The sequence below is a fragment of the Nematolebias whitei genome, chromosome 5 (assembly GCF_014905685.2).
Source record: "Nematolebias whitei isolate Nwh7 chromosome 5, NemWhi1, whole genome shotgun sequence".
Classification (NCBI taxonomy): domain Eukaryota; kingdom Metazoa; phylum Chordata; class Actinopteri; order Cyprinodontiformes; family Rivulidae; genus Nematolebias; species Nematolebias whitei.
Window position 1 is genome coordinate 46,664,290 of NC_056502.1, and position 14,385 is coordinate 46,678,674.

The window sequence follows — 14,385 nt, forward strand, 5'->3', positions numbered from 1 at the left end:
TGCTGTGCATGTTGTTTTGTCATGGTGGTTTCTCGTCTTATCTATTTCTCTCTTATTTATTTATTTATTTATTCTTCTTTCTTCTCTTTCTTTAAAAAAAAAAAAGTGAGCGATGATGATAAGTTCATTGAAACACTTCACAATGTTTCTACACTTAAACTGAGCTCAACAAAAAAAAAAAAATTGTTCAGAGATTATGTCACAAGACAATTAGTGTATCATTTGTATTTCCAAGTGCAAACACTCTGAAAGAGTATTTTGTCCAAAGATATTTATCTATTCTTCTCATTTCATTACCACACTCACATGGATACCTTGGTGCACCGTCCAAGGATATTTCTCTTCCACACTATTGTACTGTAGAACTCTAGAATCTCACTTTGATAAAAAAAAACTTTTTATGTGTGTACTCACTTCCTGTTTGGACATCTGGGATTCTGTAGCAGCTGATCTGTTTTTGTAGCAGCTCTGTCTGCTGTGTTTCCTTGTAAGATTCAGTGATTTTCTTAAGTTTCTGGTCTTGAAAGAAAGGGAACATTGCTATATGGCTATGTGGTGTTGGAGACAACAAAACAAATAATTCAAGTTTATGTTTGGCGGTGGGGGGTGATGCAACAGAGCTATCCTGGCTAATTTATTATTTGCTGCTAAACTCTTAAACTTAAAAAAAATAAATAAATAAATAAACGGCACATAAACACTCTGCCCCCTGCTGACAGAATCTGGTTCCTGCATCCTCTGGATGTTTTAGATTTAAAAACATCAGAAACCTGCTGCTCCATCAGTTTGGCACTTTAATGCCTGTTGAAGATTAAAGTTCTTATTTTTGTTGAATGTTTTTGTTCACTTCAGGTTAGGTTGGAATGTGAACTTGTGTTGTTGCTAACCTATTTTCTAGCATCAAATGTTTTCAAAGAATGTAGTGTTTATTGAATCGAACTTTTCGCAGTAACAAACTTGGAAAAACGGTATGAATAATGACTGCATTCTTCACCCCTCTTTAACTTTGAGTTGATTCAGTCCAACCAGCTACACTGGTAGTAGCTAGCTTGATAGTCGACAATAAGCAGACAGCAGTTTGACACAATAAAAAAAAATCTTAACTGGAATTGGATGGATCTCCCTTGTTTAAGCGCGTTGCAATTTCTTTGCGTGTCTGTGTGTGTTTAGGCTGAAGAAAACCTGGGTATGGTCATGATTTTCACTCTGGTGACAGCTGTTCAGGAAAAACTGAATGAAATAGTGGATGAGATGAAAAACAGGAGAGAAGAGGAGCAACGAGAAAGAGAGAGGGAAGCAGAAGAAGCTGAGAAGGTATCAGTTTTTACCAGAACCAAGTATTCTGGACCTTTTGTTTAGGTCGTCACTGTCTGTTAGTAGTTTTCTCTGTATCTCTTTGTCAGGTGGCGTTCCAGGGAACGGTGGTGACCATCGAGAACTTCCTGGCGTGGAAAGCCAACTTTGAGCTGGATATGGCCGAGTTGAGAAGGAAAAAGCTGAAAGAGGACGAGCAGGCTGGAAAACCTAAACTCACAGGTAAATCTGTTGCAATGCTCCCACTTCCTGTTTTTTAGGCAGAGTGAAGAACATCTGATGTTTGTCTCTGCAGGTAAACAGCTCTTTGAGAGGGATCACAACCTGGACACTTCAGACATTCAATTTCTGGAAGATGGTAAGGAGATATTTTTCATAACGAGTTGTGTATTTATCTAATATTATGAAAAGAAAAAAATGATTCTTAAAATTTAAATCAGTTCATCTATGGACTAAAATCGTTGGTTACGTACTGTAATCCCAGATTCTATGAATATAGGCGTAGCCCTTTAAGGCTGTCGCCAACGATATCACTCTTAATTTATAGAGTTTGTGATGTTTTAGGCATAAAACTGGATTCGGTCTTAGATCAGCTGAGCTGCCATCAGCCTGAATTCCAAGACATGACTGAGCGACAGAGTGGGCAGATAATCTCTCACCCTCTTAGCGGATGTTAAAGCCAGCAGCAGGGCTGTTTTAAGAGACAATAATTTAGTTGGAACCTGATTCAGTAGCTCAGATAGAGCTTAGATCAGGGCTCGCAGGACCAGCATTAAATCCCACTGTGGAGAAAGTGGGCGTGAAACAGGCCTGCATCTCTGTATACCTTTTAAAAAACGCTTCATCAGCGGATGATTAAAAGCTGTTCTGTCTCCGAAAACCTTCGTGACAGGAAAAAGATGGCTGCAGCGTACGTTTAATCGTGCTGAACGCCAGATTTCTGTCCATCAGCTGCTGCAGAAAAGACAGCACGTTACCTAGTGGACATGAGGTTGCCTCTACACTTTTTCTATACACCTTTTATAAAATGCTCCATCAGAGGATGATTAAAGGCTGTTCTGTCTCCGAAAACCTTCGTGACAAGAAGAGATCGCTGCAGCATACGTTTAATCGTGCTGAATGCCAAATTTCTGTCCATCAACTGCTGCAGAAAAGACAGCACGTCACATATTGGACATCAGGTGGCCTCTACACCTTCTTTATACACCTTTTACAAAACGCTCCATCAGAGGATGATTAAAGGCTGTTCTGTCACCGAATACTTTGTGACAAGAAGAGATGGCTGCAGCATACATTTAATCGTGCTGAACGCCAAATTTCTGTCCCTCAGCTGCTGCCAAAAAAGGACAGCACGCCACCTAGTGGACATGAGGTGGCCTCTACACCTTTCTCTGTACACAATTATTTTTTTGTTTATAAAAATAAAACGCTTCATTAGCGGGTGATTAAAAACTGTTCCTTCGTGACAGGAAGAGATGACTGCAGCATACGTTTTAATCGTGCTGGACGCCAAATTTCTGTCCCTCAGCTGCTGCAAAGAGGACAGCACGTCGCCTAGTGGACATGGGGTGGCCTCTACATCTTGTGGGAGACCCATCCTCTCTAAGCGGGTCCGCAGCAGCCAGACCCACATGTGCTGGCCTATTTCTGGGTAACTCCTGATCGTTCCTCCCGCCTGGAGGAGAGCATCCTCTCTCCACAACAGTTTCCACGGGTGCCCCAATAACAGGCGTCGTAGAACCGGAACCCTGGTGCGTTCACGCGCTTGGGAGCCACCAGGAGAGCTGTCAATCCCTCCTCCTGAACTCGGTTCAAAAAACCCGTAATATCAGAGGCGGTGGGGGAACATGTAAAATCGTTTTAGGCCATGGGTTATGAGTGAACACGTCCACTTCCCAGCTGTAGTTCGTCTCGTGGGCTCATTGAAGCCCATAGTTGACACTGAGCGTTCCCTCGTGTTGCAAACAGGTCCACGGCTGCTTGCCAAATTCTTGCCATGTCTGGGCCATCAGACCGAGGTGGAGGGTCCACTCCCCGTGACACGGACCGCCCCTGGACATCACATCTGTCTCTTGTACAGAACACCGGGGATGTACATTGCTCTGGTAGAGAGCAGATTTTGGGGTGCCCAACACAGTATTTTCCTCGCAATGTGTAATATTTGGGCTGCATTGATTCTGCAGTACAGGAACAAAGTGTTAAATCACATTCAGAACCGTGCCAACCTCCAGAACATTTATACGAGCTGTTGTGCGAAGACACAGCGCCCCTACAGCTCAAGATAGGCATGTCACCCCTCAACCTGACACCGGTGAGTCTGTGAGAATGACACGTAGGTCTGCTGACGGGGGCTCCCTCCGACAAAAACCAGGGGTTTTCCCAGTGTCGGAGGTCTGTTCTCACGGAGGGAGGAACAGTGATCGCCCGCCTCTTTCTTGCCTCACCAGATCCATGCATTGACAACATCGTGTTTAACAGCTTTATGATGGAAAATATCTGTCATTACTCTGCCAGGTTTTACGTGACGGAGCTGGACTCTTAGAGAGTCGATTCTCGTCTGTGATAAACGAATAAACAAGTTTAGCCCCACTCCCAGATAACAATCGTCTGGGCCGGGAGCATCGAACTTTTCCAATTTTATGGCGAAGCCCAGAATTGGCAGGTGTGACGTCAACATCTGAGCCTGAGCCTGAGCCTAAGCCTGAGCCGACATGTGAAGCGGTCTGCCCATGATCGCCTTGTTGAAAAACTGACAGGTCCACATCGGTCTCGTTCCTCCAGTCCATTTGGAACCAGGAAGTAACGTGAGTAACAACCTGTGTTTCCCTCTCCGCCGGGAAACCCCTGGACTTCTGCCTTTAGGGATGAGACCTGGCTGGATGACAGGACCGTCTCTTAAAACTCCTCCGAGCGGAGGGGGTCGGGCTGCAAGTTGCAACACGTAACCCCTGCTATCAGCTTTGGCCATCTTTACCTGGCGAGAAAACTTGCAGCCACTCCATGTAACGTCTGTGTATTGGGCGCGCGTTTAGGTGGTGCGTCATGTTTTAACGGATGTCAGTCAGTCCGCCGCCTCAACCACTGTCATGAGCCATGGGAGTGTGTTCTGCGTGACCCACAGGCGAAGCTCGGCTCTGAGCGCGTCTGTGTGCTGCGCTTGACTGCGGGTCCGCATCATGTCTATGTGGAACGCTGTGCGTTGAGGAGATGCGAGTGAAAACTGATGACGCCGCAGGAGTGCGCGTTTGACACCACTGCGGTGAGACGCATGTCGCTCCTGACGAGAGCAAGATACATTACTGGGCTCGTACAGCGATCTCACGTTTATGTTGACGTGAGCGGTGAGCGCTGAGCGCTGAGAAACTGCGTGCGCGCCTTCATAACGCAGCGCCGTATGGGTGAAAGCTGTTCGCGCCGCAGGAGCGTGCGTTGGCACCGCTTCGTGAGGGGTATGCAGCTTGGACTGAAAAATCAAGTTATTCCACTGAAACTCGTTGTGCGGGCCACATTCACTTATGACTGTTGTCATGCGGGCGTCTCGCCTTGTTGGAGTGGCGGTGATTGAAACAGCCTTAAAAGGCCACCGGCTCATTTGTGTGCGGGGGGGGTGGGGGGTGGCGTGACGGAGCCGCTGTCAGGTCATCCGAGCTGACAGACTGGCTAAAAAGACACTTCATCATAAAATTATGTTTTATTCCCACATTGTGTCATCTTAACACATATCCAGCAAACCGTCAAACAGACATCTCCCCTTGAGCTCTGTGGTTTGTTGTCCTAGGGCGCCCCCTGTTGGCGAACTCCAGGAAAAATTGAACTTCCGGATGCCGGGGATGTCGGACGGGCGGGGCTGGCGTAGCAGAGCTGGGAGGCGTTGTGCAGCCATGGAACATCTTGAAAGAGATCTCTCGTTGATGAGGGCCTCCCAACAAAAAGCTTCCTGCGGCTCCTCCGAGAGGGAGGTGGAGTGACGAGCCAGGAGAACCTCTGGAAACTTCGTCCTCCGGCTGCGATGCGGGGCCGGCAGACAGCAAAAGAGGCGCACCGGTTGAGGATGACGTCAGCTGCCCTGCAAAGGGAGCGTATGTCTCCTCCCGCCTCTGAACGTGTATGCCAACAGTGTAACGTGTTGTTTGCTGCGGCCGCCTGGAAACGCACGCTGGTGAGCTCGGTTGGAGAGCGTGTCACCGTCTGGTTACGCTAACCGGAGGCGCGGGACACTGGTCCAACCTGGACATCTTTGCTCCGAAAAGCCTCCGTCAGGCTCGGCTCCCGCGGGCACTGAGGGAATTTCCGCTCGGTGAACCGCTCCACTCTGGTAATAGGCGCAGATGTGGGAACCGGCACCCTATTCTACCAGGACCAGCTGCAGCCTCGTCCCAGTAGGACGTCACCGCTGGGAAAGCGAGGCCAGACGAGAGTCAGGGCGACGAGCCGGAGTGGAGCCCAGAAACCTTCCCACTGGATCATCCGAACTGGCGGGGGAGGCGCGGGACGTAAAAAAGGTCCCTTCATGTCAGCCGTCTCCTGGGTTAAGCCGGGCAAACTCCAGAGGGCGCCGGCGGCTGGGAGCGGTGTGGTCGCCGATGCGAAACAAGGTGAGGGGGGCTGACACTACGCTCTCCAGCATGGAATGAGCAGCGGGGGCTGCTGCTGACGTTGCCTGTCCCGGAGGAACCATCCGATTCGCTCCGAGGGTCGGTGATAAGAGGAAAATTACAAGATGGCGTCGTCCAGCGTGTAGCGACCTGTCACTGAGAAATACTCCTCGGCGCTTACCTTGAAACAAGACTGCTTGTCTGCTTCCCTTCGGGGAGGAGAACTCACCGGGACGACAGAGAGTTGGCGTAATGGGCCAGGCAGTCTTAACAAAGGCTGGTTAGCTATACAACTTTCCTTATTCGTTCTTCTGACAGTGCTATTAGCTTGCTGAAGAAAAATGGGAGCCGATTACCCGCTCTTAACGTAATTTATACGGACCAGGTGGGGCCCACACAGCAGGTGGGCATGTACTAAATTTTTCAGTGTAATGCTTCGCATAACGGGATAAAACCCATCAGCGACAGCTTTAAAGGGCGAAGCCTATATAAAATAGAACTTTTCTCTGTTGAATTTATATTTGTCCCTGATGGACTTTTTTGTTGTGCTATATAAATAAATGTGACTTGACTTGTGAATACGGATGCCTTAAAGCAACAGGATATTGGTGGTGTTTCAGTGATGGCAGATGAAACAGAAAGGACGTCCTTAACTGAGTCGACCTTCAACAAGCAAAAAAAACGCATTTTGTTCCTGAATGACTGATTGCAATAGGTACTTTCACAAAAAACTTCAAACTGGGATAGGGCTGTTGTAAGCAGGAAATATTTTAGTAATTGAGTAATCCATATATTATTCTGACAATTAATCGAGTAATCAAAAAAACAAAATTTGTCAGGTTCTGCAGTAACTACCGTACTCATTATGAGTGATACAAATACACGCAAAAAGAACATTAAATATAAACAACCATTTAATTCCTCTTTTTAAAATATTTTATAGCTTAAGTTGAATTATTTTTAAATATCACATAAAAATCTAAATGCTGTAAAATAATTTTTATGGATTGGAAAACTGAATGGAATCTGTTAGAAATTGAATAAGTAAGATAACAAAGTTCATGCTCAATCATCCAGGTATCAAATCCAATAATTCTCAGTCAGGTCATCTGGACAGTTTCTTTGACTGAGAATTATTGAATAAGATAGATGGATAATGTAAAGTTTGAGTTTGTACATTGAGTTCTGCAGACTGTTTTTTTTTATTTAGTCTTGATTGCTTAGCTTTAAACAAATATGACAGTAGTAATAAATGCAGGTTAATCCCAGTTTTAAGTCATAAACAGCAGTAGAAAGAAGAAAAAAAATCCTACTAACTCATGTAAATACATTTACACTTGAAATATTCACCGTAATATCTCATTTAAGTCGGGATGGAAGTACAGCAATAAATAAATGTGTTTCAGCTCATGTCGTCAGTCTGTTGCTGGGCTTTTATCGTTAACAAACTTGCATCAAGTCCTGCATAGTTTTTTTTTTCTCACACAACATACAGACCCTGCCAGGTAGCCACTATGATTAGTCAGTAGATTTAACTTTAGCAAAAATATGCCTCATTTTATATATATAACATGACAGATTATCACACATTTAGGTTAACATATATTTGAAAGAACATAAACGATACCTGTTGCAGCTGCGGACGAGTTTGATGCTACAGCGGGTGTTTTCAGACGCTGCAACATTGACAACGTGCTGTTGTGGTTACTTCAATTCTACTTTTCAGTGGATGCATTTTGCTGTGTTGTCTTTTCTGTTTAGCCTAAAATGTTCCCAAACTTTTGACAGTTTTTGTTGTTTTCGAGGCTCTTCTTCTAGGCAGTCTCCGTTCCCTCCAAAACTACAAACTTAGCACATTCGCGTTAGCGGAAGTGCTAGCGGAAGCTCTAGTCAAAGTCATAGAGTCAGAGTCAGAGATATTTTATTGTCATTCACATCACATGTGGTACATGTGGTGGAGCGAATTTATGTACACAGGGTCCCAGTTACATCCAACAATAAAATGTAAAAGAAAAACGATAACATCTAAGATATGAACTAAGAAAAACATCAACTAATATACACTAAGCACTAATGGCATGAAAACATTAGGTTGAACAGCATCACAAACATGAGCCTGAGTCTGTGTGAGCAGAGGAGCACGCATGAACACATCACCATGAAGCAGATCAGCAGCAACATGAACCAGATCAGCAGCAACATGGTGTGATTTTTTTTTTTCTCACAATGATAATTCTGGTTCAGGGTAGAAGCTGTTCTTCAGTCTAGTGGTTCTACATTTAATGCTCCTCAACCTCCATCCTGAGGGGAACGGGGCAAAAAGTGTGTGTGCTGGGTGAGTGGGGTCCTTCGTGATGCAGGTGGCCCTCTTCCTGCATCTGGAGGTGTAAATGTTTGTGATGGTGGGGAGGCTGACTCCAACAGTCTTCTGTGCAGCCTTCACCATTCTTTGCAAAGCTTTTCTTTCTGCAGCTGTGCAGCCTCCATGTCACACGTTGATGCTGGAGCACGGAATGCTCTCCACTGCACACCTGTAGAAGGAGGTGAGGACTGAGCTTCCCAGACCAGCTTGTCTCAGCTGCCTGAGGAAGTAGAGTCTCTGATGTGCTTTCTTGATCAGGCTGGTGGTGGTGTTGCCCCAGCTGAGGTTGTCATTCATGTGTACACCCAAGTACTTGTAGCTGGAGACCACTTCCACTGCAGATCCCCCTATGTTCTGGGGGGTGTAGGTGTGTTTGTTCCTTCTGAAGTCCACAGTCATCTTCTTTGTCTTTTTCACATTGATATGAAGATTATTCTCTTTGCACCAGCTCTTCAGGTGTTCCACCTCCTGCCTTTAGCTGGACTCATCATTGTTTGTGATGCATCCCACCATTGCTGTATCATCTGCAAACTTTACAATATGACAGCCTGGATGGGTAGCTGCACAATCATACGTGAGCAGAGTAAACAAGACTCAACACACATCCCTGAGGAGAGCCAATGCTGAGGGTTATGGTGGAGGAGGAGAAGTTGTGGATCCTCACTGACTGTGGTCTGTTTGTTAAGAAGTTTAGGACCCAGTTGCAAATGGAGGAGCTTAGTCCTAGTGTGAATAGTTTGTCCATCAGGGTTTGGGGGATCATGGTGTTGAAGGCAGATGTGAAGTCCACAAAGAGCATACGGACGTAAGAGTTTTTCTGCTCCAGGTGGTTGAGCGCAGTGTGGACCACAGAGGAGATGGCATCTGCTGTTGATCGGTTCTCACGGTATGCATACTGGTGAGGGTCCTCGTTGATGTTGATGGTTGTTTTGATGTGAGTCATGACCAGTTTTTCAAAGCATTTAGCGACTTTTGGGGTGAGGGCCACTGGCCGGTAGTCATTCAGACCTGTCACTGTAGAGCTTTTTGGGACTGGGATGATGGTGGCAGTCTTCAGGCAGGTGGGTACGGTCTCCAGGGTAAGTGAGGTGTTAAAGATGTCTGCCAGCACCTTGCAGAGCTGATCGGCACATTCTTTCATTTAGTGTTGTGTAACACAAAAACCTTCCGGCTAGACCACAGTGCTTTGAATAGTTTATTGAAGCTTCGAGGCAGATAAATTTGCGTTGAGGATTATTTGTATTTGAGGTACTCGAATGATTCGAGGAATTGTTTCAGCCCTAAACTGGGACTTAAGACACCTTCTAGCATAATTCATTCAACCTTTATTTAGACAGAATGGAATTTGGGATTGATCCAAGGTGGCAAGGGGGATTGAAGCTAACCCACTCCTGATATTGCCTCTGAGCTGTGAAGTGAGGTAGTCACTTATTTGAAACAGTTGACATGGGAAAAGTTAAGCTGACTTTGTGGCTCAGTAATGTGATGAACAAGTTACAACAGCAAACGTTGGTTACGTACTGTAACCCCAGATTCTATGAGTATAGGCGTAGCCCTTTAAGGCTGTCGCTGGTGGGTTTATCCTGTCATGCAAAGCATTGCACTGAAAAAATTTAGTCCACGCCCACCTGTTGTGTGGGCCCCACCCGGTCCGTATAAATTACGTTAAGAGCGGGTAATCGGCTCCCAAATAGCTTTTTCTTCAGCCATTTAGGAGCCAGTGAGGCCCGACGCTTAAAGGGCTACACCTATACACATGGAATCTGGGGTTACAGTACGTAACCAATGTTCTATTTCATATAGGCTTCGCCCTTTAAGGCTGTTGCTGGTGGGTTAAGGGCGACGCATGATGAAGTTTCCGCCTCACTGGGTCCATTCGAACACCATAAAAGCGTCCGCTTTCCCAAAAAACATCTTGTCACTCAGCTCTCCATGTGCATCGCATTGCGTAATTACGTGCACCATGCACAGACGCGCACTGCGTAGTTTACGTGTTCCGAGTGCATGAACGCCCCAGAAAAGGTTTTCAACGGGAAAGAGGAGAAGCTGAAAAAGGCTGTGAACAGAGCAGATCCATGGCTCTTCAATATGAGCAGATTTATAATAAGTGAACTGATTATTAATCAAATAAACTGATTGATGACAGAAGTCATGAACTGATTAGTGACCATAGAACAAGAACAGCAGTCATAACCTGTGACTGATAACAACATCTCACACTGTAAATGCATGAAATCAGATGTGAGTTTAAACGAGATTCCATGAAACAACAATATTCATTCTGTTAAGGCACTAAGGCCAGAATGCGTCATGGAACGAGCCGACACATCACATAAATAGAAGCGAATAAATGAACAGGGTGTTGACCACGTGGCTGCAGTGCAAATATCCTGCATTGTTATACCATTATGCAAAGCAGTTGAAGATGCGATACCTCTGGTCGAATGCGCCTTGAGATTGTCAGGAGGCTCTAAATATGATGCTCTGTAGGCTTCAGAAATGGCCTCACACAGCCAGTGTGACAGGCGCTGGATGGATAACGGGCGACCTGCAGATGCGTCTTTAAGTGCACAAACAAATGTTGAGTTTGACGCATTGCCGCCCTGTGTGCTACGTAACACGTCAATGCACGCACAGGGCAGAGAAGATGGAAATATGCTTCTTCTTCTGATTTATGGGGAGGAGGGATAAATCCCTCCAACATTATCACTCTTGGGTGACTCTTGGAGCACAAGTTAGGAGTCATCAGGACTCTGTATCACAGAGCAGACAGCATCCCCACTAACTCAGGAGCCAGGCAGAAGGAGAAATCCTACACAAGACAGGCTCTAGAGCAATGTGGATATCCTAACTGGGCCTTCCTGAAAGCAGAGAAGAAACCCAAACAGGACTCCAGTCAGCCATCAGGTGAAAAGGAGGAATCCAGACCAGTGGTCATTCCATATGTTGAGGGAGTATCAGAGAAACTGAGACGTTTATTTTCTAAACATAACGTCCCAGTGGCTTTTAAACCCCAAAATACATTACGGCAAAGACTGGTTCATCCCAAAAATCCAGTCCCCCGGCACAAACAGAGTAATATTGCGTATGCTGTTCATTGTCAGGAGGGCTGTGATCAGTCTTACATCGGGGAAACTAAACAGCCACTGGTCAAAAGGACGGACCAGCACAGAAGATCAACATCATCAGGCCAGGATTCTGTGGTCTACACTCATTTTCAGGCCAGCGGTCACTCTTTCAGGGATGAAGATGTTCACATCCTGGACAGAGAGGAACGATGGTTTGAGAGAGGAGTAAAGGAGGTCATCTTTGTGAAAAGAAATCGTCCATCATTAAACGGGTGGAGGCCTCCGGGTTCAACTGTCCCCCTCTTACAATGCTGTGATTGCTAGTATCACTCAACCCCCTGTGAATAGTGAACAGCCATCAGTGTGCTAATGATCCATTGTTAGTGTAGATGAACAGATGCTCGGATATATTCATCATTTAACACGGATTCCTCATTTTTCTGGACTGAATAAAACGTGCATTGAATTTAAGGAAATGCAAACGTGAGACGTCATTTACGTTTGACCCATCAAAATGAATGCGGTCATTTATTTACAGAATCAAAGTTTAACATCAAACATTTACATTAATTTGGCAAATTATGAAAATAACAACATAAGCAATCAATCAGGAAAAATCATACGGCCATGATTTTTCCGTTGCTTCACCACAGACATTTATGAAAACTGTACAATTATGATCTTTTACCCACATGGATGTGGGTGAGCATTTTACACAGACATTTCTAAAATATCTGGAAGAATTTCTACTTGAGAGAAAAGTTTAAAGATGAAAGAAGTTAAGAGGGAGTAAGAGGGTGTGTGAGGGGAAGTAAGTGTTCACCAGAACCGACACTCTCCATCAGAAACCCAGCTCGCCTCGGTACGCTTGGTAGGAAACTTGACCCATTACCTTTCTGATGATAATCAGCAGATATGGTGTTCCGTTAACACTACCTGTCCAGCGTCTCCTTAGTATGGCTGTAGCTCGTCAGAAGTAGTGGCGAGTGAAAGTGTTATATTCCCATGGAACTCGGAAGAGCTCTGTTGTCATGTCAGGATCATCCCGTCTCTCACAGAACTGGGCTTCTCCATCAGAACTGAACAGAACTGTCCCAGAACTGTTCCAGCACCATCCCAGAGCTTCTAACAGAACTGTGTAGTTTACAGATCTCGAGCAGATCTTCAACAGAACTCAACAGAACTCGAAACTGAGTAGACCAGGAAGTACTGACATTTTAAAGAGCTGTTTCCCGGTTCACTTTTGGGAGTATTACCATTGGTCAGAACCGACCAGACGGGGTGTGTTTTGTGACGTAAGAGGTTAGAAGACAGCCAGAATTGTTATGGAAAGACCAGAAATGTTCTCACAGACAGAGAGAGTTTTGTTTTGGCGCGTTTCAGAAACAGGTGCCAAAACTTCTATATTTACGTCTGAGAGGATTCTAAAAACATGACTGTTCTAACATAACAACTTGTTTTGCGTTTGACTCCAACCTTGGACCAACTTACACTTGCTCATTCAAAAGCAGAAATCAGAAAAGGCATAATTACTCTGTTACAGCTTTGACATGAGAATAAAAATCATTACTCAGTTAATAAAATTGATTAGTTCACTGCAACATCTAAAATGGTTTGAACTAAGACATTTTGATTATCAACATTTGTAAAATAGTAATGATAATAAAAAGAGAGTGTTCTTTTCACTTGAATCTTCAAGAAAGAAAGTCTCAGGATGGGTGAACCTGTATTTCTGGATTCAAATCAATGAAATGACAGTTCCTGTCCCACAAGGTTCTTAAGGTCAAGATTTTTGACCTTAGACTTAGTTTTTGACATGGGCCTAGTCCACTACAGTCCCCCCTTTGGAAATCATCACCTGTCCATGGGGATGAATTCCAACTATGGACTTACGCCTTCGACTGTCCTTGAAGCTTGATGTAATCCAGCAAAGAAACAAGAGTCAAGAGTAATCCAGCAAGGAAAACAAAAGTCAAAAGTAATCCAGCAAGGAAAACAAAAGTCAAGGTAATTCTACAATGTTCTTGGTAATTCCATTGTGTTGATTATAATTCCATATCGTCTCGATAATTCCATTGTAGCAATGCTTTAACCCCTTGGAAACAGAGTCTGTAATCCACTGGAAAAGTCATATAATCCACAACGGTAAATCCACAACGATTGGAAGTGTTGATTAATCAGCATACAGAGGGGTACCCTTGGGTTGAACTGAAGAAGCGGCCACTGGATGAAGAGTGGAGACCAACGTCAGGATTGCAGGTCGCCTCCAGCGAAGGTTGTCTCCAGCGACGTCCAGCCTGTGTCGTTCTGGTTCAAATGTGTCATGCAATTATGTGGTTTAAGGTGGGCTTATGAAGGTGATTTTACATAAGGCCTTAACCTATATGCACCTGGTGTGTAAGCTATTATGGTTGGGAACAGCTACGACTACCAGTTAAGGGGTGGAGCATGCTGAAAAGGGGTAACTACAGGGGTTTAAGCCTATAGAAAAGGTTTCCAAACTACTTTTCCATTTCTAACTTGGGTTAAGTTAGCTTTACATGGCAAAATATAGTTTGGTTCAAATGTCTGTTGTCTTTTAGACGAACGACTTGAGATTGGGTGTTTGGTTTCCCCATAAATGTTTTGGAAGTCTATGGCGAGACTTATCAAAAAGAATTAGCTATCCCCCCGAATAGAATTGTTCGAGTAGGTTCGGCTTAAGCGATGTGAGACCAATGTAGATTATGGTACTTAAGGTAACAATAATATACATTGACTCCGCAAGGATTGCAATTTAGCGAATGAACTGCATGTTGGCATGGTTAAAGGCCTCTTAGTCTCTAACTTAACTTACACACAAGATACATTCTTACCTCAGAAACAACCAAAATCAACTAAACAACGTTTCAACACCGACAAGAGTAGTGACTAAGCATCTAGAAACATCGTTTCACTGCTCCTCCTCACCCTGGTTGTCAGTTTCAGTCGCGCTGTCCCGTGTGAGTGGCTTCTTTGCGGACCCGCTTACGCGAGGCATAATCATATCGAGGTGCGCTGCATGGCG

At 44.9% G+C, this 14,385-nt stretch overlaps 1 protein-coding gene across 1 annotated transcript in view; it reads left to right on the forward strand.

Moving 5' to 3' along the window:
- The first annotated feature begins 1,174 nt into the window (after positions 1–1,174).
- rwdd1 (RWD domain containing 1) overlaps positions 1,175–14,385 on the forward strand; it is a 26,819-nt gene continuing 13,608 nt past the window's right edge. The window contains exons 1-3 of the mRNA XM_037677196.1: positions 1,175–1,314; positions 1,404–1,536; positions 1,610–1,672. Of these exons, the coding sequence (XP_037533124.1) occupies positions 1,189–1,314; positions 1,404–1,536; positions 1,610–1,672 (322 nt within the window). The 5' untranslated portion in view covers positions 1,175–1,188. The remainder of the gene's footprint in view (positions 1,315–1,403; positions 1,537–1,609; positions 1,673–14,385) is intronic.